The sequence below is a fragment of the Seriola aureovittata genome, chromosome 7, assembly GCF_021018895.1.
Source record: "Seriola aureovittata isolate HTS-2021-v1 ecotype China chromosome 7, ASM2101889v1, whole genome shotgun sequence".
Lineage (NCBI taxonomy): Eukaryota > Metazoa > Chordata > Actinopteri > Carangiformes > Carangidae > Seriola > Seriola aureovittata.
Window position 1 is genome coordinate 19,350,881 of NC_079370.1, and position 25,741 is coordinate 19,376,621.

At 42.3% G+C, this 25,741-nt stretch overlaps 1 protein-coding gene across 4 annotated transcripts in view; it reads left to right on the forward strand.

Moving 5' to 3' along the window:
* grb10b (growth factor receptor-bound protein 10b) overlaps positions 1–25,741 on the forward strand; it is a 66,630-nt gene that overhangs the window by 34,109 nt on the left and 6,780 nt on the right. For 3 of the 4 annotated variants that reach the window (XM_056380880.1, XM_056380877.1, XM_056380878.1), the window contains exons 6-13: positions 16,875–17,031; positions 21,427–21,542; positions 22,049–22,123; positions 23,768–23,905; positions 24,206–24,316; positions 24,698–24,796; positions 25,052–25,129; positions 25,356–25,472. In XM_056380880.1, the coding sequence (XP_056236855.1) occupies positions 16,875–17,031; positions 21,427–21,542; positions 22,049–22,123; positions 23,768–23,905; positions 24,206–24,316; positions 24,698–24,796; positions 25,052–25,129; positions 25,356–25,472 (891 nt within the window). Of the gene's footprint in view, positions 1–14,730; positions 15,144–16,874; positions 17,032–21,426; positions 21,543–22,048; positions 22,124–23,767; positions 23,906–24,205; positions 24,317–24,697; positions 24,797–25,051; positions 25,130–25,355; positions 25,473–25,741 lie in introns of those variants that run through there. The other variant, XM_056380881.1, reaches the window with a different exon arrangement.

The following is a 25,741-nucleotide window of genomic DNA, read 5'->3' on the forward strand; positions in this document are numbered from 1 at the left end:
AGGTCAAAGATTAATGTTTCACTAAGTTGTTGTTATCTTTGCATTGAATTACCGGCTATGACATAACTTAAGCTCCATGTAAGTGAAGCGGTCATGTCTGGTAAATATTCAGAAACCAATTTATTAGACTGGGTGACAGGCTTGTTGTTGGTGTTTGAATTCCCAGATATCCTGTTTAGAGTGCAGTATTAGACCAGGAAGTGGAGCGGGGGATTAGAGGAGGTGCAGGGGAGTTGGAGATTAGTGGTGGAGTTAAATTATTTCTGTGATTTTACAGTAATCAGATGATGAAATATGTAAAAATGTGACTACGTGGTCAATAAAACCTGACCACTGCAGATGGACTTTGCTTTTTTGAGCCTTTGACACTGATTGCATTTATGGCCCCAGAACACAGTAATCCTGTTTATTCTGTTTGTGAGCAGGAATGAATAGAGCAGGATTTTGATATTTTTCTACATAGCATAATTTGATTATAACATTCCTGTTGTCTTTTTGACTCAAGGACAGTCAGACTTTTATGTCAAGCCTCTCCAGCTTTGCCTTGACTGTGTGCTTCGTGGTCATTACATCACAACAAGTGTGTAAGAAGTCAGAATACTCTCTGAAGCTGCTGTAACATGAGATTGTTTTTGATGAAGTTCACTTACAAGATCTTTTTAATTTTGTCAGTCATATTAGAAACTAAGGAGTAGGGTGTGAAAAAGTTTTTGCATCATGTGTTGAAGTCTTGCCATGCCTCTGTTCAGAATGCACTACATCTGAAACGTGGCTGTGAAGGTAAACTGTTCCTAGATATAGGACAAAAAACTGTGTTTTACTAGTTTTGTTTTGCAATGAAGAGCCAATGCTGAGAAAGCTGTTGAAAACCTTATGTGTGTTTACAGTGCACACACTAAGCACACACTCATGTAAACTTGTGTGAGTGCCCTGTGCATCCATCCACGCACATGGGTGTGCTTCTTTTTTTAGATGCATGTGTGTTTGTGTGTTTGTGTGTTTGTGCTCACGTCTGCCTGTTTGTCTTTGTGAGTTCTGTAAACTATTTACAGCATTGGCAGTGTCTATTCATTGTTGATGGCAATGGAAAGTATGTCTCATTGTGGTTGTTCTTCAGTGGAAATTCAATTCAGCACCTTTCCACTGCAAAAACCTCCCGCAGAGCAGTCTCATCACACACACATGCCCCTGGGGTCCAGCTTTGGAGGCGTGAGGAGAGGTGGTCACATTGCTTTCTCACAAACCCTTATTCCTCCCTTGAGTGATACAAGGAAAACTTGGTGATCTGTTTAAGGTTTGACAAGTGGGATGGTGAGCAGGTAAATTATTGCACCCAGCCCGCTCTCTAAGACCTCTGACCTTAATCATTTCAACCACATGTTCTCTGTTCTGTGCCAGTTTTTTCTCCCTGTCTTTATCTCTCCTTGCCAGTCTGTCTCTATCTACCCCTCTCCCTGCCCTCCAAACATCCAGTCCAGTCAGCCAGCCTGCTGTTGAGAAGTTTCTCTGTTTAGTTTACTGAATTTTCCGACCTCCGGGCGCTTTCTGACAGACTCTCATACTTCTGTCCCTCTGTTCCTCCTTACCTCACTGCTTGGCCTCTGTGCAGGAGGCATGAGGATGCAGTGCAGGGCTGTCAGGAATCACTGGGCAAGCTGTTTGACACGGCCATATGATTCCCAATTACCTCACTTTCCTCTGCTGTCCTCTCCCTCCCGTCTTCCTTCATTTCTCCACTCGTAGCTCTGCTCTCTCCGGCTTTTCTCCTTACCTGTGCACTCTTAAAGGGGAAACCCTGAAATAAAGGTGCACTGTGTTCAGTGGTTTAAAACTGATGGGTATAAAGTGCAGGTTCTCTGATGTGTTTTCAGCTTGTGTGTGTGCCTAACTAAAGATCCATGCTGTTTTTGTGAAGTTTAGCATCAATGAAACATAGAAGCCCAAATCAGAATGAATACACTGGGTTAGTTTATGAGCTACAGGATGATTAAGACCATCAAACTGCCATCTATGAGCACTGGCACCAGTCCAGTGTGGAATGTGCGAAAGTGTGCGCAGACAGGCACACATCCATAAACAACCTACTTCCTGTTGCCTCGAAGGGTTATTACAAACATAACCTGGGTTTTATGGAATTTTAAAATGACATACATCTTTCCATATACAGCCTACCGGCCAAAAAGCAGGTATTACAACCACACATCACTTAAGAAAGTACTAGAAGCTTGGCCGGTGTAATCCATGTCGTGCAATGGAAAAACCTATAAGAAGCCTTCAATGCAAGGCAGTTAGCCAGTATATCCATTAATTTTCTCCGTCTAGGTTCTGTCTGACAGTCTGTCCTTAGCAGTGCAGTAGAGAGTGCTGTTATGTACTTACTTGGACACTGTGTTCCCAGAGCTGCCCCAGTCATTCTAGTGTGGGAACACTGATTTGATCACTGGGTTGCCAGATTTTGTTGGATTTACTGTACTTGGACTGGATGTCCTGTAGCTCACTGTGCTCTATGGTATGGCAGGATCCCCACGCCCTGTCTCTGCCTCTCCAGTCTGTGTTTCATTATCGTCCCATTGCTCTGTCTATCTCTGTGTGTCTTGGACTGTATGTCAATGTTTATCTTTCTGTCTGTCACAAGTGTTTTCGCTGTCATCCCTCCACCCCTTTGTCCTTTGCTCCAAACTCTTACTTACAGTTAAAAATTCTTGCTGATTTTAGCCAGGCGGGAGCACGGTGCAGTGTGTTCTCTGACAATTCAGCTCACTCGACGAATACATGATGAAGTAAGAGGCCTAAAATAGAGCATGGTGCCAGACAAGCAGCGGAGGTTAGGTTGGCACTAATAATGTTAGCAAATGGGCTGTTGGTGCTAAGTGCCAGCATCGTTGCCCAGTCTGAGAAAAAACGGATGATACAGTTTTCTATATCATGCAGGTCAAACTTGCTAGCAGTCCGTCCAGCATCCCTTCACACTTTCTAGCACACAATAATCCTTTGTTATTATTCTTCAGGTACGGTATGGAAAAATGTTCAGGGTTACACAAATATTGTATGTTGTTTACGTTACGTGTTTTCTGAAGGCGGATACAACTTAGTATGTAAAATGTTCAGGGTTCTGCAAAGTTTGCATCTATTTATAGTGTTACGTTTAGAGGTGGAAGCAGCATGTACAGACATATGTGCAGCACATAATCAGGATGTAGATGTACTTAATTACATACACAAGCAACTTGGATAATAGTAACCCTGCATATTTAATGATGTGAAAATCTATATGTGCTGCACATACATATAAATATAGTTCCAATACACGTTTCTTTATTTCCCATACCTCAGCATGTTCAGCAGGTGAGATCACGTTAGTATCCTTTTCTGTCTATTTCTCTTCTGGATTACTTTCTTGGCAACTGCTGTGCCACAGTATCCCTGAAGGGATCATTGACATTTACTCTAATGATGATGGTGCTGATCACCTTTCCCGCCTCCTCTCACTTTTCCTAACCCCCCCCCCCCCCCCCCCCCCCCGCATGACTTTGCCTCTAGTTGAGTCAGCCAGACTTCAAAGCTGTGACACCTACTTATCAAAAAAGCATTTTGTGAATGCTGCCGGTATCAAGTGTACTGTACTGAAGTATAATTTAAATGATGAGCTCATGATGCTAGCAGCCACCATCTTAGCTCATAGAAATCATGCAGCCTGATTTAAATGAATCTGAATTTAAAATCATTACTCCTAGGCTTGTGTTGGAACTGGAAAAGCTGTATTTTTAACTTGTATTCAGTGACTCATTCTGGGCAGAAAGAAGGCAGATGTGGTGCAGCAATGACACAGACAGCATACGGTCTCTCTGTGCATCTCAGCCCTCTACAAGCTGCTGAAAAGGCCATTATTATTATCAGTATGCCAGATATGCTGCTGCAGAATATGAATGTTGCATACACTCACTTATATTGCTAGTCCGCCCCAGCAGCTGAGGGAAATCTGTTAAGAATTCATTAAGCAAAATTTCATATGACTAAAAGTTTTTTCATCATATCCTCAGTCCATGAACGCTTGGTGAGAGATAAATGTGTGGAATTATGTAGTTAGCATGAGGAGCTCTCACCACCATATGGTAGCTACACAGAGAAACACAGAGTGCCAACTATGGAAACCAAAATGTTCTCTTCAGAAAATTTAGAGCTTAAATTGATATTCTACCCAAAATGGGCTGTAACACTTACAAATTATCGCCTGCTAAAGTTGATATGGTTAATGTGTTAGCAAACATGTCAAACATCAGAGGACATGCAGACACAGAGCAACATTAATATTCATTTGGAGTCTTGTTTGTGTCCACCTGATGAATGTAAGTCGAATATCCACTCTCGTCTGAGTTCAGATTTGGTCTCCACCAACTCCTAGAAAAATTTAGCTGCTAAATGTTCCTGTATGTTCACTTGCTAGTCTGTCTGTTTGGTGCTGGCCTGATAGGGTGCAGTGGCAGCAGCCAAAAATAACACTGATGAGAATTGTGAGAGTGAACCAAAACAGTTTCTTGCTGTAAAACCATAACAATTAGCTGAAAGAAGCTTCAACGCTCTCTAGAGCTGAGGCTAACTGCAGAGGTGGGTGATGCGTCGTTAATATAAAACTAATTTGAACTAAATACATTCTTGAGGCATCCATTCGGGTTGCTGAAAAAGAACACAGCAGGATTTAAACGAGAAACACCCGGTACATAAATGATGGGCATCGATCCATCCCTCCTTTCACTCTCTTAGCGCTGAAGCATGGCATTCCCTGGCTGCCTCCTTCCTGAATGTTGGAAATACTCTGGGTCAAAGGGCAGATTTTTCCACTGTAAACGGAAAAGCAGAATGGAATGCTGTCGATGCCCAAACTGTTGGCCTCGATGTGTGGGAACGTCTGTGGGCCTGAGTGTGTGTGTGTGTGTGTGTGTGTGTGTGTGTGTTTAAATGTAAGAGTGTTTGTGAGGAGGTTCAGTTTTGTGTATAGTGTGTGTGTGTGTGTGTGTGTGTGTATTGTGTGTGTGTACCTAATGTATGTATATTTGTCTTTACAAGCAGTGCAGCAGTATATGTGTGTGTGTGTGTGTGTGTGTGTGTGTGTGTGTGTGTGTGTGTGTGGTGTGTGTGTGTGTTTAAATGTAAGAGTGTTTGTGAGGAGGTTCAGTTTTGTGTATAGTGTGTGTGTGTGTGTGTGTGTGTATTGTGTGTGTGTACCTAATGTATGTATATTTGTCTTTACAAGCAGTGCAGCAGTATATGTGTGTGTGTGTGTGTGTGTGTGTGTGTGTGTGTGTGTGTGTGTGTGTGTGTGTGTGTGTGTGTGTGTGTGTGTGTGTGTGTACGTGTGTGTTCTGCTTCTCATTGTAGTGCTGATGTGTTCTGCAGGCTGCGCTGTGCGGAGATCAAAGGTGACACAGCGCCAGAAATCTGTTGGCTCACTCTTCCAGCAGCCTGCCTCCTTTTAAATGGATCTTAAAGTGAAACATGGAGAGCACACACGCGCACGCACACATATACACGCATTCACACACACACACACATAGACACTTGTTTTATTGTGTAATCATCGGCTAGTTATGTTTGTCTTTGTTGTGTGTACGTGTACGTGTGCGTGCACGTGCACGTGTGTGATTTGGACTGTTTACGCCATTTGGATTGTTTATGTCTTCCTGATTATTTGTAACTGATGTGAATATAAATAATGCTCTCAAACTGGATGCTTTATTGAGCTTGTGCGTGCGTGCATCCATGTGTGTATATTTGATGCATGCCTGCCTGTTGGCTTCATTATTCCTAAAATTATATCTCTTCTCTAAGCCCAAGGCAAACATAACTCTCTCTCTCTCTCTCTCTCTCTCTCTCTCTCTCTCTCTCTCTCTATCTCTCTCTCTCTCTGTCTCTCGCTCTCTTACACACACACACATGCACACACTTGCATGTTATCTGATGCTCTTTGTGGCAGAGGTGGAGAGCATGCAGGCAGTACAGTAACCCTTTGTCAACATACATGTCTCTCTCTGTTCACTTTCTCTCCCTCAACAGACATATACACACACGCACGCGCACCAACATATACACAAATTGCATTGAGTGACTGATTGGATTTGCAGCATTCATTGCTGTGAAATACAAATTGTTTGGCTGCTGCTGAACAAATGCCACCTGGAGGAGAGCCAGGCAGGTTGTGGTTGAGTCTGGCACATCTCATGTGTCAGGGCCATATTTATCCCTCGCCGCTAAATGGAAACATGCCTCGACCTGCTAGCTAGACCTGCTACTGCCACACTGCCACAGAGACACACACACGCGCACAAGCAGGCACACTAATACACATGGCCTGTTGCTGAGTAATGAGTTAGGTGAGGAAGATTAGTCTGAGTAATGGCTCAGTTTGAATAAATAAGACTTTAATGTTGGAACTGGACAAAGCCACTTGGAAACAGATCAACATCTCATAGCTCATGTATACAGAATTAGAATATTGCCAGTAGCATTGCTTAGAATGCTCGACACTATCGCAAATACTAAAGTCCCACCAAGATCAAGACCATCATAGCGGAACTTATTTTGTGGCTGCCTCTTGGGGAAGCATCTCGCTTATGCAAATAGTTTGACACAAAATATTAGCACGAAAATGATCCTGTTACATGCTAAATTAAAGTACATGCTTCCAGTGAGAAATAGGTCAGTGTCACAGCGACCACTAAACCGTCTTGCAGCTAACATCCACTGCCTAGAGTGTAGCAGCAAACCGCATGTGATGTACCCCACATGAAAGCCCTGAGCCAATATAAAAGCGGCAACGTATACACATAAAATGAATTCCAGCTGTAGTGATTATGCATAAAGACATGCATTTCTTGCATGCAGCAAAGAGTGACTTCAGCTTCTGCTAATACAGGCACTCGGACAATAGATATTGAAAAAAGATATAGTTTTACAATCTGCTGTCAAGCCTGGTGTTGCAAGAAAATGGTGCAATAAAACTACAATTGTGGCATTGTTGATGGATTTCAAGAGGCAGTGTATTTGAGTGTAGTGAACTAAGCTCTGCAGAAACAGGTCAGCCACCAATTTTGTTCACAGTAAATGTAACAATTTTGATCTGAAACTGTGGACACCAGGTAACCAAACAAGAGCAGGTAGACTTCCAGAGTAGCCTAAATAATGCCAGACAATCAATAAATCAATAGGGGCTGACTGTCAAGTAGACAGAGTAGATATAAATGAACATTCCTTTTATCCCAGCATTAAATTATATCATCACATTAATATTTTAGTGATAGATTTATGAGGGGAACCCATTCGGAGAATTTGAAATTCTTCATTGAGGTAATGGTAGGAAACCACAAGCCTTAAATATCAGAAAATGGTTAATAATTCATTCTGTACTTAATTCATTTCTGTATTAAATTTAACTAAATGTATGTCTTTCCATGGGAGCATGACTGGACCACCCAGGCTCTGGGGGATGATGCACCTTTAATGGTCCATCCTTCACTCCTTGTCCCAGTAGGCAGGCAGTGTAAGATTAGAAGGCACAACTTTCACCCAGCTAACAGGGGAGCAGATCCCATTACTCCTTCAGCTAATGGGAATCCCTGATCATGTTCGCTCTCTGCTTCATCTCTGTCTCTGTATTTTAGATAGTTAAAGTCTCAAATGTGTGTGTCTGTGCATTTGTCTTATCTCGTGGCAAACTGTTGATTATGCAAAACAATATTGATGTAAAAACTCTTTTAGTCATCCATGTAGATGTTACAACTTCAGGTTTAGTTTACGAGAAACTGTAATCACAAGTATAACAACAGCACTTTTTCTATATTTTGAGTGTGTTTTTGTTTACTACCGTGCATGCACACTCATAAGTGCGTGAATACAGGTGTACACACATGTGTCCAGGTTTGTGTGTGTCCATGTGTTTCACAAAGAGAGCAATGTGTTGCTGCCTGTAGGCATTTCATCTGGCCAAAGCTGAACAGAGCTGTTGGACTCATGTAGGTCATGGAGACTGCAGCTCCCTCTCTCTCTCTCTGCCTTCCCTCTGTCCTCTGTCTCTCTCTCTCGCTCTCTCTCTCTCTCTCTCACTCTCACTCTCACTCTCTCACTCAGGGAAAGTAGGACAGCTCAGATTTCTGAAGCTGCTGCTGTGAGGAGGTAGAAAAGGGAAGAAAGAGGAAGAAGCAGGAGAATAGAAAATGAGAAAATAAAAAGTAATAATAAATGGTCAATGGTAATTTATTACTGATGCCCTTTTATTAGGTTATTTTGTTGCTGTATTGCTCCTCTGGCCTGTACCACAGGAAACAGTTTATTATATGCTTAATTATTAATATGTTCATTCTTCTTGAAAGTTTGAAAGCCAACTAATTAATGTGTTACACACACAAAGTGCAACTAATGTTGGATGTTAAATCAGGGAGAAACAGTTCATAGTTAAAAGCTGAGTCAGAAGACTCATTTGTTCTCATTTTGTTGCAAGAGTGTCACTTCCTAATGTGTGTGTGTGTGTGTGTGTGTGTGTGTGTTCGTTTGTTCGTTTGCTCCTCATTTGAAATGTCACAAAAATGAATAGAATACTTGAGGTGGGTGGACATGCCACATTTATTTAAAGTAGGGATTTGTGTCAGTGGAAAGAGAGAGAGAGTAACAGACAGAAGACACTGTGATCTTGGCGTCTCCGGAGAGAACTTCCCATTATTGAGGACAGTTTGTACAGAACTGTGGCACATACTGTGATTCCTCTGAATGGGGAATGATTGTTTGTAGTTGCCTTTGATGCTGGAGTCCTCTTTTTACACTCATGGAACACGAGGTGCTCAAGATGTTTTCCCTTAATGCTGTTGAACTGCGGTGTTCATTCATTATTGCTACTATTCAATAGCTTTACTATACAGTAGTTTTATGACAATTCAATCACAGAATTATTACAACTGGTTACTTGTGTTTTTTTGCTGCCAACTGTAAGTTTTACCAAATGTGTAAAATAGAATTATGAGGAACACAATCTCTCATTAGATTGGTTGTCTAAACTTTGCCTTTCATATGAGGCCGACTTACATGCGAGGGCACAGGGCAACGCCGCCGCAGCTCTCCGTACAACCGGTGGACCATTTCCAGTGTATTGCCATAATCATGCCAGTGATGTCATCCTTTGTTTGCCCAATCACAATTCCCCTGCCCCCCTCCCTCTGCCCTCCTGCTGTAATTGGACAATAGCTCCAAATCAGCGATGGTCTGAAAGGACATTTGCTGCCCGGGGTTTGCTGGCAATCAGCCCTGAGGGACAATTAAGCATCCGCTCCCACTTTAGTCCTTTTGGTAAAATATTTGGCCCCGTGCAGGGTGTTTCTCAGCAGGTGGTCACAGTAAATAGAGGAGAGATGATTCTTGCATTATCATCACCCGCTCTAAATGGCTTTTAAGAAGTGTGTTGCCATATACTGTGCAAGTGCGAGTCTAGTTTTAGTAAAGAAAGATATTTTATCTCTCAACCAACTGCTAATACTTTGTTATGGAATTCAAATTATCTAAATAAAACATTAATAAATCAATGGAAGACAGGACAGCTTTCCACACTATAGGGATATTTTGTTTCAAACTTTCTGAAAAGACAAATTTTTGAACAAACACATTTGATATGCTCAGGAAATTATGGTCCCCAGGTCACCAGAAGTGTTGGAAGGCCATAGGCAAGGCTATATGAGCTAAAAAAAAAAAGGTCCAAGCTAAAATAAACCTATTTTAATTTGGATGACACATTTTCATTTTTTTGTTTTAATATTTTAGTATATACAGAAAGTGTTTGCGAACCTGTCAGAATCATCCATAAAACTTTGCCTCTGCCTTCAGATCCCTGATATTTTCCTGTTGCATATGTTTAATATTATTTATAACTTTTCCATATTTCTGACTTAAATTTGTGCAACCTGACCTGTAGTGCTGATTAAATCTGACCTGACTCAGCTCCAGAATCTTCCGACCCTTCGACTTTCTGAGCCCGAGTGGGTGTTAAGACGCCATTGTTTACAGACAGAGCGGGCTCTGTGGGCTAACTACCCAACATACAGTGCATGGTCTGATGCATGGCTGCACAGTGGCAGAGATGGCAGGCTGCCACTGTCCTACGTTTCTCTCAATACATCTCCCTCTATATACCATCCCTCCGTCTCTCCTACCCCCCTCCCCTCCTTCCTTCCTCCCTATTCCCTCTTTCACTATTCCAACTAAATCCCTTTCTGCCTTCTTTTGCTTCGCTGAGCCCTGATAGGCCTCTGTGTCGTGGGTCTTAATTTGACGCTGTAATTGGATGACAAGGGACAGTTCACCATCTCTTCCTCATGAGTCAGCAGAGTTTTCTTGGCTATTGCCTCCCACTCCTGCTGACTACAGGCGCTGAGCGGGGACGGCCAATTGTCCTTGGCTCATTCAGATTTTTGTGTCTCCATCTCATCATCCGATCGTCATTTTCCAGTGGTGGCCCGGGCCACACACAGCACCACATTAGAGTCAGGGGGGCTTTATAGAGGGCACTTGTTCATGGGAATATGGAGCTGGGGTGGGTCGTGTGAGCCAAATCAGCTTATAAAAGGCTACAGTTCTTTGTTGTTGTTTTGTAAGACAGAGAAGGAGCAGATGTTGAGTGGAGGGGTTTGTCTTGGCAAGAGTGAGAACCTGCAAAAACCAGCACCTTGTAACAAGTAAATACCAGTGCAGCCAAACTGTGCAATTCTGGTTTTATAATAATGAAAACTGACTATTTTAATTACACTGTACATGGAAAAGCCCTACTAGGGGCAAGAGTTGAAAATGAGCAACAGCTATAAACTCTCTGTGCAATACATCAGTTTCATGATTTATATTGGAACTATGTTAAATTGCTTCATCCCTATTGAATAAATAAATAAACAAACTAAACTAGTAAACTTACAATTCAGTTTCCTCCCTTGTCTATTAATCATTTTAATCTGTTAAATTTAAATATAAAAAGTGCTGTTAACCATTTTCATAGCTGTTCGTTTCACTTTTAAGTTTCCCTAATTATTTTATTACTAACCCCCCCCCCCCCCCCCCCCCCCCCTTAATGGGTTGCAAACACTGTATGATCTCAAACACAGCACAGCCCTCAACAGTAAAAGGATACAATACAGAATAAAGGAACAGAATCTTTTTTTTTTTTTGCTCCAGATATTGTGGTAATACTGTTACCAAAAAGCTCAGCCAGTCGGATGTTGAGGATATAGTCGGTTAAGGTTCGTTTAAGGGTTGTGGTTAAGGTTAGGGAGGCCATAATTGTACACAGCCTGAAGCATCAACTCAGAGCAAGAAAGTCCCTGTGCGTCTTAATCGGAAAATTCCCCTGTTGCTCCAGTATTCCAGGAAGACTTGACATGGGAGCTGGTATCGAGGGTGAATTTACATATGAGAGATTGGAGACACTTTAGAAAAGAAAAATGCGGTTTGCATTTTGTTTCATGATGCTTTTTTACCAACACTGACTCGTGACCCTGGTGCAGCTGTTATCCAGGTTACATGCCCTTTTTCAAGTGCCTCCCAATATCACCCACATGTAATGGATCCGAACGTGTGTGCAGGCTTGTATGCCTAATGGCTAACAGTCTTTTAGAATTGTAATCTGCCACAGTAACTCCTATCTGATGTAATGGCTTGTAATTTGTACGTAATACCACTGGAACTATTTATAGACCAACCAATTCCCAACAAGGATGGATGTGTGGATGCGTGTGAGCTGCTGGGCGTGCACACACATGCTTGTGTACATATTTCAGTTTGCACAAAGCACGTCCTCACACAGTGCAGTTTACTTTCTCTTTGTCTGTTTACGCCTGTCTAGTTTCTGTCTCGCCGTGTCACTGTACGAGTCTGTGAGAGGATTGTTCTACATGCACAAACTGTAATATACACAAAATGTAAAATATGTATGTGCTTAGCAGTGTGTGTCAGGATGTGTACGCGTGACCGAGCACATCTGGGTGCCTGTGTGTCTGACAGTGTGTGTGTGTGTGTGTGTGTGTGTGTGTGTGTGTGTGTGTGTGTGTGTGTGTGTGTGTGTGTGTGTGTGTGTGTGTGTGTGTGTGTGTGTGTGTTGCCTGAAGCTCTCAGTCTCTCCCTGGGGGATTACATCACAGGGCAGTTATCAGACCTGAGTCATCAGAGAAGTTGAGAGGCCCTGCTCTGCTCTGCTCCTCTATTTAAATGAGGACACAGTTAAAAGCATTATAGGATAAAAAAAGTAATCTTTCTTTCTATCCTTGTTTTCCTTTCTTTCTTTCTTTCTTTCTTTCTTTCTTTCTTTCTTTCCTGCCTCCCTTTTTTACCTGCATGTCTATTCTTTGCCTTTAGGAAGAACACCGAGAAGTAGAGTAGGTCAGTTGAAATGTGTCACTCCGCTGTCATCACCGTTCGGTCTGCTTTCTCATTCCCTCCACTCCTGAGGCAGTCTAACGGTATTGCCACACTTCAAGATAAGATTTCCACAGCTAGTGGAAGATCAGCCCACGCCCCAAATGATTCCACATTTGGTCATTTGATTTGTTCGCAGCCTATGACAGACAGCAAGACTGGAGGATTGCATTAGTTCAGGTCAGGGGCTGAGGTCACGCACACTCTCAGCTGATCTGTATCATCTGACTGTTAAAATCACCAGTCACAGTCGGAGACGTCGATGAGGTGGTCTCTATCATGAGACAAGAAGATACTTTCCTGATGACTGAAGCTGCTCCTGCAGACGCTGGTTTCTATTTTTACTGCTTCTTCCTACCAGCTACCTACTGCTTGTCCTGATAACTCCTTCCACTTCTCTGGCCTCCTGGTATTAGTTTCTTATCACCATACTTGCGATGCCATCTCTTACCTTGTGCATTATGTACACACTAGCTGTGTTGACACACACAGTGGCAAACATGAGTGTTTTCTTGGGTCCGTGCTCTTGTTTAAACCGACTACGACGCAAACCCTGTCATTGGATTATCATTCCTGTCTTCTAAACATCCGAACTGTAGAAATTTCTGACGGATTTCAACAAATTCTACATCAAAAGGTTTGACGTCAGTGGACTGATTGACTGATTGACCAATGGCAGCAGTGTCTGTGAAAACCTGTATTGCAGCATGTGTGATCCGTGCAGCCTCTCTCTTCTTGGGGCTTTCCCCTCTGGCTGACTAACTGTGACGTAGACAAGGGTGTGTGTCTTGATCTGTGTGAGTGTGTGAGTGCAGTGGCAGGAAGGGGGTGGGAGAGAGACACAGCTGTGCAGCCTCTGATATGTAGTTAACAGTAGACAGCATTCATACTACACATTTTGCTGCACTGTGTCACCGCACAGTGTCTCTCTCTCCCTCTCTCTCTCTCTCTCTGTCTCTCTCTCTCCCTCCCTCTCTCTCTCTCTCTCTATCTCTCTCACTTCCCTCGGCTTCCCACTCCTTTTCCCTTCACTTCTCACGTCCGTCTGTCTCCTGTTTCTCCCTATCCCACACACACACACCCACATATGTGCCTGCGTACATGTGCAATCATACACACACTTCTCTCTGTCTCTCCCCTCCCCCTGCCACAGACTCCCCCCACCCCTCCCTCCACCTCTCCCCAAAGTTTCCCACTATAGTAAATTAAGTTGTATCTCTTTGACCACTTTGACCACCGTTTCCTCCTTCCTTCTCTGCAACTGTGCTTATTCCTGGATTACACTTACACCGCTCATGTACAAACACACACGCACGCATGTACACACCCTCGCCTTCCCCTGAAAAAAAGCAGAATAATAAAAGAAGTTGCTTCAAGGACAGCATAAAGCTGTTCTCACCTCTCCCAGACGGGGTGTGTCAGGGCTTTTGTCCGTCTGATGCCGTATTAAATATCGGAGTTAAAAGGAGGAGTGGGGGTTGGGGGGTGGGGGGTTTGTGTGTGAGTGTGTGCGTGCAAAAGTCTCCAGGTTTTTTGTTCTTTAGAGAGAAAGAATGTTGGCACAAAGCTAGCCACCAGGGGAGGAGGAGAAGGTCGGAGTGCTCAAGTGCTGCTCCAGGTTTGTTTCATTTCATTTGCTCTGTAATGAGTCTTGTTACTGCTGTGAGAGGCAGAGAGATCTGACTGTGGAGTTCATAGTTAAGCCACAGGGAGGGAGGAAAGGAGGGAAGGAGGGAGGACGAGAGGGAGAGGAAAAGAGGCAGAGAAAAACATACAAGTCAACAAGCCCTCACTTGAAGCCTTCAGAACATTTTGGAAGCGAGAAAAGCGACAAAGGCAAACTTTTTTTTTTTTTTTTTTACTCCTTCCTTTATCCTTTTTCTTCCTCTTCCTCCTCCTCTCTGCCTGACACCCTTCTCAAATGAACCCCCTCGCTTCGAGGTCAGAAAAGAAACTGATGCAGAGAGCTCGCAAGAGGTCGGTCTGAAAAAGTTGGCTGTGTCTGTCCATGACTGTGCGTCTGTGTGTCTACTGGAGTGTGTGCGCCTCTCAGGGAGTGTATGTGCCTCTGTGTGTGTGTGCGCACGCCTGGGTCTGTGTGGGAATGATTACATCAGCCTGCTGCAGCCTTATGATTGGTTGGTGAGCGTGTGGTTTGATTCAGTGTGCCTCGGAGCCCGTGGCTGAGGCTGTAACCCTTTGTGAGGGGGAGAGAGAGAGAGAGAGAAAGAGCGAGCGAGAGAGAGCGAGGGAGAGGGAGGGAGAGAGGGAGGGAGAGAAGGAAAGATAGTTGTCAGACTGAACCGGTACTGGAAGCACTGTACTGTACCTGCTGCCATCCGATCGCTGACTGTCTCTGTGTCTCTGTCCTGTGAGCTGTACAGACACCAGCTTTAGGTCACACAGACAGTTCTTTTTTTTCTTTTTCTTTTTTTTTTTTCCTAGAGCCAGCGGCCTAGATAGACTGAACGACTAGTCTCCAGGCTATGTGACAGGTAGCACAACCGCAACTGTCAACTGTTGGCATTCAAATTTGTATCTCTGTTTCTGGAGACAAGGCGACAGAACAGCAAGGTTTTCTCTCGTCAGTGACTGTGTGTGTGTGAGTGAGTGAGTGTGTGTGTTTGAGTGAGTGAGTGTGTGGGGAGCCAGGCTCAGTCCCAAAAATGCCTTCGTGTTCCCCGGACTGCTGCCTATTGCGGGCCGTAGAGGTAAGGCTGCTCTTTTTCAGTGTCTCTTATCTCTCCTTGTGGTCTCTCTCTGCCTTCTCTTCGCATCCTTTGCTTTTTACATTTTAAGTGCATTTCCCTTTGAAGTACTGCTATGTTTAACCAGAGGCGAGAAATGGGATGTGTAAATACCTCAAAGGCTGAAGACAACTTGTCTTTTTTTCAAGATGTGAGCAGAGCAATAAAAGAAGACAGTCAAATACGTCAGCAGCTTTGAGTGATTGAGGTTCCCTTGCTTTTTTGTCTTGAGCATTTTGGACAGATAGAGCGCCTCAGGCCTGGTCTGTGCAAACTGTGATGCTATAAACTGCGTCTTTTGCTCAGGAAGAGAACAGAATTGCCTTGCCATGATGTATTATGTGGGAAGCATGCATACATTACATGTCTAGGCTTAGTAGGCTGGATTTCTGTGTAGGCTAACAAGTCTGGATTCCTCTTCAGGTTAAGTAGGCTGCTCTAGTTTTCTCTGTGGGCCATGAGCTGTGTGTCCTGTGAATGTGACTGCATGGTTTCCTTGTGAAAAGCCAACGTGTGGACACTCAGATTTAGCACTAATTACCACAATAGAGATGACAGTTATAACTCCTGGACTGTAGGGTGAATATAACAAAGGGAATCTCACCTACACTTTATATGAATGTACAGGAATGTGTGGCTCTGAAAGTGTGTCTCTTAAGCAGATGGGATCTTATTTTTTTTTTTGAACTTTTTATTTACACATTTTAAACATTTTTACAAAACATTTCCTGACATAAGACCATAAAAATGGGGCAAGCAGATGGGATCTTAAACAGGGGTTTCATCTGTTCATCACCTGATGCATTATTGCAATACATTATATAAACATCATACTGTATGCTGCCTATATACATAACACATAAGTAGTGCCTCACCATGTGCATGAATATGTGTTTGAGTCGGTATTATTAATGGGAACAAAATGAAACCAGGAGTTATGCATGAGGTAGAAAAAAATGTCATGAATTATTTAACAAAATTAATTCTGAAATGTTTATTACTGGCCCAAGTTCAACATAGTAAGTTATGGGGAAAAAGAAGAAGTTGTCCTCATGAAGAGCTTTAAGCATATTCAATGGTCATGTCTTATCATTGGATACTCGCATACATTTTCTCGATAAGCTATAATTGGAAACACTGTGCTTACTAACCCCTTAAGATACTGTATATACACTTATGGCATCGACAGTCCTGCTTTGTGTTAACAAGAGCAAACGCTTGTTAGACACCACAGTATATTTGCTACTGTATTACACCAACAAGTTGCTTTAAGAAAAGCTTGTCTGTGATTTCTAACGCCACAATTGCTACATAGTCTTGAATGTGTGTTCTTTCCTATTGTGTGCTATAATTACAGGCCTGTGTTTGCCATAGTGTATAGGGCGCTATATCATAAATGCCATTCTAGTGTTTGAAGAAAATTGCTGGCTTCACCCACTGAGTTTTCAAAAAGGTGAATAACTTTATCACAACTTAGTATTCCATAAAAAAATCTATAACCAAACCTCTATCTCATTTTGAATTTATCCTGAAAACATGTATCGATCTATATATATGTTTTTTTTTCTTATCTAGAGGACACATTTAAGGTTAAAATGCCTCTTTTTCTGTCATGCTTTTTTTCTGTAGGCTACCAAACTACCATCGAATGATCTGTTCATTATAACTGAAGGTTAATCTGTTTCCCCCGCACAGATTGTGAAGATCTTCAGTGAAGACGGCATGGGTAAAGTGGTGGAGATCCCGGCCGACATGACAGCCAAGGACCTGTGCCAGCTCCTGGTTTATAAAAGCCATTGTGTGGATGACAACAGTTGGGCACTTGTTGAACACCACCCACTACTAGGGCTAGGTAAGGGGCAGATGCTCACATACACACAGAAGCACACGTGAACACACGTGAACGGACGCTCACATACTCTCACTTACCACCACACACACACACACACACTCGTGCACTTTTGGGTGGGCTGAGACATGCAAGACAATCACCTGACATACACAGGTGTGTTCACATGTATGTATGCGTGCATGCATGCCTGCCCTGCATACTCGGGGCAGACAGATAAGGCGCATATTCTCACGCAGGCTTGTATTCAAGCATGAGTGAATGCACATACTATGCAGCATGTGCACGAACAGAGCTGTCGTGTCCAGTGTTTAAGCTCAACACGGTGGCTGAGCGAGACGTTGCTGTAGCGGTGCAGTATTGTGCAGGAGAGGCAGGATGGTGCTACCTCATGAAAAAACCGAGGCAGACATTTGAGCACACACACACACACACTGAGCTGCTTGTCGCTGAAAAATATGTAGGTTAAACGTATTGATCAGCTTGTGTGTGAACAGAAAGTGAGGGAAATAAATAATGCATAGCGTAACATGAGGTCAGAGTTGCTTTAGTATTGACAGACCAATGATTTTCTGATTCAGTGGTGAAGGGACAGTTGAAAGTTGAGAGGAAAGAAAAGATCTGAATGTAAAGCAGTTGTGTTAGAGATGGAATAGTTGGCGCTAGGCGACATATTAAAGTGTGTAAGGTGATGAATAATCCTGAACTTGTCATCATGAAGGCTGATGCTAATTGCATGAATGAATGAAAGATGGTGTGTTTGAGCTCAGTTATTCCATGTAAGTAAACAGCAGACTTACTGTAAGTGGAGACAGCCTTTCCCAGGGGCCCTTATTAAATCTAACCAACACTCTCACACCTCTGCGGGAACCAGCAGATAATCTCTTTGGTGCCATCTCATAAATTAAACAAACACAGCAATTGATAAAACTTTACCGCCTGAAACATACATCTTTAGACTCTTTTCAGCATAACTGAGTAATTTAATTTGGTGTCAGTGATTTAGAGAAAAGTTTATCATTCACGCAGGGAATATTCTTAGCTCTGGAAGGCTCATATGAGGTCACAAGATTGCTTGGATTCAGGTCTTAGTCTCAAATCATCCTGGGTATGGACAAAGATCCAGTGCAGTTCCACCCCGGATGACGCTGAGTCCTGAGTGACCCGTGAAGAAAGATTGTTATGCAGAAGATTATATTATGATGTAATTTTTTTTCCCCGAGTTGCTACTGAAGGGGAATTACATGAAGGGCTCACAGTGGAAGCCAGCAGATAAGAAGCTAAGGGAAGAGAAGGTGATAACTGAAGGTTATGGATTAGGAGATGAAGTGATGAAACTGATGAACACTGTAACAAAACCTTTGCCGACTTGTGCTCTTCTCGGTATCAGAGTCAGTGTAATGCTATCGATCCAGTGCTATAAATGACACGGCAGAGAGGTGATGGAGGTAATTGATGAAGAGTTTAAAAGGATATCTTTGATGTTAGAGGTTCCTTAGTTCAGGAGTGGCGAAAACCACCGACACAACTCTCCTGAAAATAGCAGCTCTCGCTGCAGCAGCCGGGGACCTCTGTGACTGATGTAGTTCAAAAATGTCTGAATGATGATGGCTGGACCTTCTCAGAAACGAGGGGTTGTATAGTGGCAGAGCATTTAGTTTGATATCACAGATTTAATATTTTAGTTTACTGGTCTGTTGTAGTTAGAGAGAATACATTCTATACAGCAAATCCTTCATACAGTTAGGAGCAAACACTGATTGAGGTGTTTGAAAAGTATATTTAACAGTCGAGCGTGGCACTTTTGCATTTGTAGATTTGCATTTTTTTATATCTATGAGCACTACATGTGCTATTACAATGGCGCAAGGAAAAAAGATGAAAACAATGGTCAAAAATTGCTGCTGCTTCATCAGGAGTTTTAACTTGTTGCCACATTAAGAAGACGGAGAGCTTTGCGTTTCTGTCAGGGTGATTTTGTGTTAGACTTGGCACCCTAACAGTAAGTTTGGAAAGCTGTGGCCAGCTGAACGTTAGAAAACCTAACCTCCCCCTGAGGAGAGAGCGATTATAAAGCACTTATGGAAGACAAGTTGAGCCTGCGCTCTGCGCTCATGTCTGTACAGTTTAACAGATGTGGGAGAGAAGGGGGTGCAGTTTTATATAGAGCGGTGTGCCTGGTAGTGAAATGGAGAGAGACAGGGTGAAAAAACATACAGTATGTAAAAACACTTCATTTCTGCCGTTTCAACTGACAGACTGTGTCAATATATGTTTTGTTTTTTTTGTTTATTCCTAAAATGTACAGTTAGATCCACACACAGGCTGTTACGCTGTCATGTGAGGAAACCTTCAGAAAATATATTGCATTATTCAAAGTACAGGTCCCAAAGCTCTAACCTAATATTTCACCATCCATCATGATCTGATTACAATTCTCATCAGTGCTGCCAACACGATGCTGTCAAATAAGGTTAGGTTGGCTGGTCGTGAATGACATCATCTCTAGCGCAGGGTAACTCTATTCTATTGTGGCCCTTCTTCTATTCTGGTGCACCTGTACTGCAACCGTATTCTTTTCAGGTCTGGAATAACCACTCATCCTATTTTATGTTTAGAAGTCTCAGTAAATAGGCTGTGATGAAGCTGCAGCGTGCTGATTGTTGAAATTGAAGGGTTCTGCCTCTGCCAATACAGAGTGTGTGCGCATGTGTGTGTTTGTAGAGGTGTGCATATGTGAATTTGTGTCCGAGCGTATGATAAAAGAAAACAAAAACCTTCCAAAGAAGGAATATATTAGGTTGAATTTCATATAGTGGTATCATATGCATTGTATTGATATATTTATTACAGCAGTTTAGGTATTTTAACCAATGATTCGGCTTGTTTGCTTCTCTGTTAGTTCTCTGATTGCTGAATCTGTTCTTTAATTGTCAAGTGCGGCTTGTTGCTTTTCAGTCATCAATTGTAATTGTGTTTAAATTAGGTCTCCATTAAGTTTAAGACTTTTTTTATAGCCCTCTGTATATGTTGAACTCACTGGAAAACCAGAAATGTCTGTTTAGTCATTTTGCAGTATGAGACGAGACAGCACAAGAGATTCCTGCGTGAGTGTGTACTTGCCCATGCGTGTGTGTGTGTGCGCGCACAGACAGCAAGTCTGCGCTGCACATGTATGTGCCGTAATATTTAATGTGTGCACATGTGGCCGGGTGGTAGACGAGAATAGCAGCTTCAGAGAAACCGGAACAATAGTGTGTTTGAACAGAGAGGCCTATTCCCGTACATTGCTGCCCACTCTTGGTGCGCTGCTGAATAGGATGAAATGGTCCTTTTGAGATAAGTGACGTTGACCTCTACTTGTCAGCTCGAAAAAGGTTAACAACTCTGGGACAGTGAAGCAGTGTTGCCAGGGTGAGTCACTGTCACGAACATGAGTGACTCATCAGACAGACGACGGGATGTAACAGAGAGAAAGAGCGGAGTCGTGACAGTGTTAAAGAGATTGTGACAGAGGGGATAAAGAGGGAGAACGAGAGGACACATGAAATGAGATAATGATGTGAGATAGAGCTGTGGCACAGAATCTCTCCATTTTCACACCAGAAAGAGGTTTCAAACCATACCGGTATTGAAAAAGTTAGTTATGTTACAAAGTTTAATTGAATCTACCGGGGAAAGAAGGGATGTCTTTTTTATTAAAGACAGTACAGAGAAGCTGTTGGAATTGACTCATGAGTCATGTCCGGTTTCAGCATCACAGTCAGTCTGACCACATTTATTCAGGGACACACGTTTTGTTGAATCACATCCTCTTTTATTCACATTAAAAGAGAAAGGCCTTGGTCTGATCACCGGTCACAGCTGGTTTGATGAGCACAAACCATTGAAACCAGGCTGCAATTTTAAAGACCACTGAACAGGTCAAATGAAACCCATTCACCACTTTTTATGTTGAATTCATTATTGCCTAAAATTATATTATGAATTATATAAAGAAAAATCTTTAAAGCTTTAATCATATACGTATATATAAGATTATTAGTGCTTAAAAATACAGTAAGGTTCTTGTAGAGATAGAATGAGTTAACTTTTTTTTCAGTTTCATTTTCACGTTCTTCTTAAACTGTCTGTTTCTGGTTTACGAGAAATGTTGATAACACATCCACAGAGGCCAGTCATTAAAAATTTCCAGGGAACTTGTGTGACACACAAAGAGAAACTATTCATACTATTCACTCTTTTAACGGACAATCTTATATACATGTAAGTTATATTATTGAAATCAGGTTATCTGTAATCGTAGGGCAATTGTAGGAAAATAATGAAAAAGTTGAAATAATAAAATAATAACTTCTATCATTGTTCTCATTCCTCTCTCTTCCTGTCTCACCTCAGAGCGCTGTCTAGAAGACCATGAGCTGGTGGTTCAGGTCCAAGCCTCTATGAACAGTGACAGCAGATTCCTCTTCAGGAAGAACTATGCCAAATATGAATTCTTCAGAAACCCCCTGGTATTTGCTGTTTCTCAGACATTTCTTAACATGACGTCCTCTTGTTAAAATATGTTACACCTCTAGCAGGTGGGGCAGCAGCTCCTCCTGGATTTAGTTAGTACAGTTTTGTGATGCTTATTACTGTGATTATTTAATAATTATAAAATTTGAATTGTTTGAAGATACAACTAGTAAAAGTATAGCTTCATTACACCACACTCTTTTTAGTATTTAGATCGCTATTTAGTGTCAAATTAAGTGTAACTATTGTAATACCATTTATTTAGTCTAAAAAGCGCCAGTTTCCTTCAGAGATGAAAGGAAAGGCATGTTCCTTGACAAAAAGTTTCTCTTCGTTTTGTGTCCTTGTGAAATATTAGGACAGCTGACTGTAGTAATGAGATTTGCATGACGTTTCTTTTTCTGTCACAAATTCCTATCCTATAATTACTGTCACAGTGGCTGATATTCTCCGTCTGTCTCTCTGTCTGCCTCCGCCTCTCCCCACCTTCTTCTTCCACCAGACGTTTTTCCCGGAGCACATGGTTGCATGGTGCCAGGAAACCAATCACACGATTCCACCATCTCAGCTCCTTCAGGTACGTAGAACACACACACACAGACACACGCACGCACACACACACACACTCACACGTGTTTGTCTCTCATTGTCTCTAGTCTTCCTGACACGCACACGGTTTAGTTTACCTCAGAGTCAGCACCCGCTACATACTGCACAATCAGACATACCTCACCTCTGACCCTTAGACAGTGTGTCTCGTCAGAGCCTGCAGTAATAACTACTGTTGATCCCCCGTTGACACATGACTGTCTCGGCACACGCACTGCAGGTCCGACACTTGTGATGGATGGAATTAGGCAGTCAGAAATAGAACATACAGTTCTTCACCTGCCTGTTTGCAGAGTGCAAACTCACACATGTGTGTCATGTTACTTATCTGCCTCACAGACCGCTCACAGGCCGTTCAGTGATTTCTCAAAACATATGTAGAAATGACTTCCAGGAGCAGACCAGACAATAAGATTCCTGGGACTTTGAAGAGCTTTGCTCTTAATGGATGGAGGGTTTACATGCAGTCTGACTCTCTCCTGTGTCATGTAATGGAGCTGTCAGAGACAGAACCACAAGTGGAATCCATCCCTTCATCCTTGCCACTCACAGAAAGCTTTTAACTCCCCCACTGATCATATAGACGTTTCGCTCCGTTATGCTCTACATAGAGGAGTCAATAAATGAATGGGGATGGGGGGAGCCAGAGTTGTGTCAGGAATCCCCAGTGTTTGAGTTATTCTAAACACAAGATCTTTGCACTCAATTAGAGTGCTGTCCAAACCAAGATATTTTATGACCCGAGCTCGAGCAGGTGTTGGCAATATTCGCTATTATGCAAGGACCATATGTCATTGCAGAGCGGTGAAGTGTTGTGCCTCAAAAAGAAATGTGATTGAATGAACGTTGCATGTGAACGGTGCGCTCCACAAATGTCGGAAAATGCTCGTGCATGAGGCCCATTGTAAGCTGTTTCCAAAACAGTGGGAAACATGTGCTTTAAATATTGAAGAGTTCTCTGGAACAGTTTACCTTCTACCCGCAAGCCACAGATTCCAGTTCAGCTCTAATAACTTAACCTGCCACTTCATGGTGTGATATTTTTGTGAAACATGAAAACCACAAATTCCAAATACTTTAGACACTCACGAGACAGTTGAGGCTTTAAGGGTTCCCAGTAGGAATGTACCGTACATTGGTTCAGTGTATATACTGTATTTGTCTTGGCAGGCACATTGCATAACAAATGTCTTCACAAGTTAATTACAGGCCCAGCTTAAAACATAAATAAACAGTGTATGTTCTGTGCGTACTTATGTTAATGTACATACACACAACAGTGTCAGTATCCTGTCAGCCCTCTTCAGTACTCCACACCGTTTGATTTTTCAGACAGTAGCATGTCTGGCCTTATTGTGGTCGCTACCGTGGTGTGTAAGAATCCGAGCTGCCGCCCATCTCAGTCATCAGCTGTCAGTTAAGAAGCCCAACGACACTCTGCTGTTTGGCAAAATGCAATTGCCAGTGACAGGAAGCTTACAGGCTTCAGATGTGATCCAGCATCACCCTGCTGAGGCAGAGACTCCCTGACAGAGAACATTATAGAGTGAATAGAGACAAAATGCAGTGTGCAGATCCCTTGCTTCATGCCTGTCTTGCTCTTCTCTTTCAGAACTTCCTAGCGACTAGTAGCTGTCCAGAGATCCAGGGGTATTTGTATGTAAAGGAGGTGGGCAGGAAGTCATGGAAGAAGGTTTACATGTTCCTGCGGCGCTCAGGACTCTACTGTTCTACGAAAGGAACCTCTAAGGTAACAGCAACTCAATCCTTTCATCTTCAAGTGAAGAACATCTTCTTTTTTTTTTTTTTTTTAATGCAGTGATTTTTTAAATTTGTAATTACATTATTTTGTCGTTGGAGAATTCATATGCATACTGTATAAAATGTTTATAGTAATAGCACAGTAAATATTCCAGATTGAATGTAATTACCTTCAAAGAAATAGCATGTTATTGATGGTGGTCTCTCTGCATACGTCTCTGTCTTTCAGTGTACCTCCAGGCTGTGTCTCTCTGTGATGTTCTGACTTATTAATTATGTCTGTCTCCAGGAGCCCAGACATCTACAGTTACTAGCAGACCTAGAAGACAGCAACATCTTCACTGTCATCACAGGCAAAAAGCAGCATGGTGCGCCCACAGACTACGGGTTCTGCATCAAGGTGAGTCTCAGATCAAAGAGATGAAGTGAGATGAAGCTGATTTCTGATGGAACGTTATGAGCTGAGTAATGATCGGCATCCTGTGCAGCTCCCTGTCTCATGAGAAGGGCGTCGGCATGCAGCTGTACTAAATATATGAGTGCAGAAGGTCTGGTTTACTGCTGATTTACTGCTGTATTTTTGAACTGTGTTTTAATAGTGAGTTGTGTTTTTTTTTTATCTTTTATATTTTCTTTTATTTCCAAGTTTTATATGTTATAGACTTTGTAGATGAACAAACAGTTTGAGCAATTTATTAATTTAGTTAAAACAATGGCAGTGGTGAAAATTATGCATTACCATGTAATGAGTTATTCATTATCTCTATATTATCTCTTGCAGCCTAATAAAGGTCGAGGGGAGTTGAAGGAGTTGAGGATGTTGTGTGCTGACGATGAACAGGGCAGGACCTGTTGGATGACTGCCTTCCGACTCTTTAAGGTAACACCACGACAGTGTCAAGAATACAGTATATAACGTAGTTTCCCTCAGATCACACCACAGCTCGTACACCACGGCAAAGATAAAGGAACTTTGGTTAGAAAGTAAACAGGAGGTTGAGTAAAAAAAAAAAAAAAATGTATTCCATATTTCTTCCCATCTGATAGACTGTCAGTCAACATTCAACTGTTTACAATACACTCATTAAGGATTTTGATAGTGTTAGTTGACCAGTGTGTTCCCTTTTCTTCACAGTACGGGATTGTATTGTACCAGAATTACAAGATTCCTCAACAAAGAAAAACCTTAATCTCACACTTCTCTGCCCCTGTGGTAAGTTTCTCTTACAACATTACTTAAAAACACTCCCAGATCTGCGAACAAACTAGTCTGACAAGTTTAGGAAAATAGCATTCGCCTAAATGCTTCCCTGTGCCCACCCTACTTTTTATTACATGCCTTTGTCTGCATTTGTACATACCACTACCTTGGCACTTGTGGTTGTTTATACGCCTCAGTATCCACATTGTGACTGTCATGTATCTCTGTCACCCTCTAGCGGAGTGTATCAGAGAACTCCCTTGTGGCAATGGATTTCTCAGGGAGGATAGGCAGGGTGATTGACAACCCTGTGGAAGCTCAGAGTGCTGCCATGGAAGAGGGACATGCGTGGAGGGTGAGACACAACCTCAGTTTTCTTTTTTTTTTTTTATCTCTGTCGACAATGTTGGAAGCAGAGCTCAAAAGATCTCTACAGATGGCACTGTTTATTTAGCTTAAATATTAATTCAGAGCAAATTTCCCTCTGGTTGTAAGTGTTGATTTTTCAGTTCATTTGAGCTGATAAACATTGTCTGGCTATTCGTAAAACTGATATGGCTGTGGGGCAGATGAGTAATTGCAAAAAGTAGCAGATTTATTCTCATTAATTTAGATTCATACACA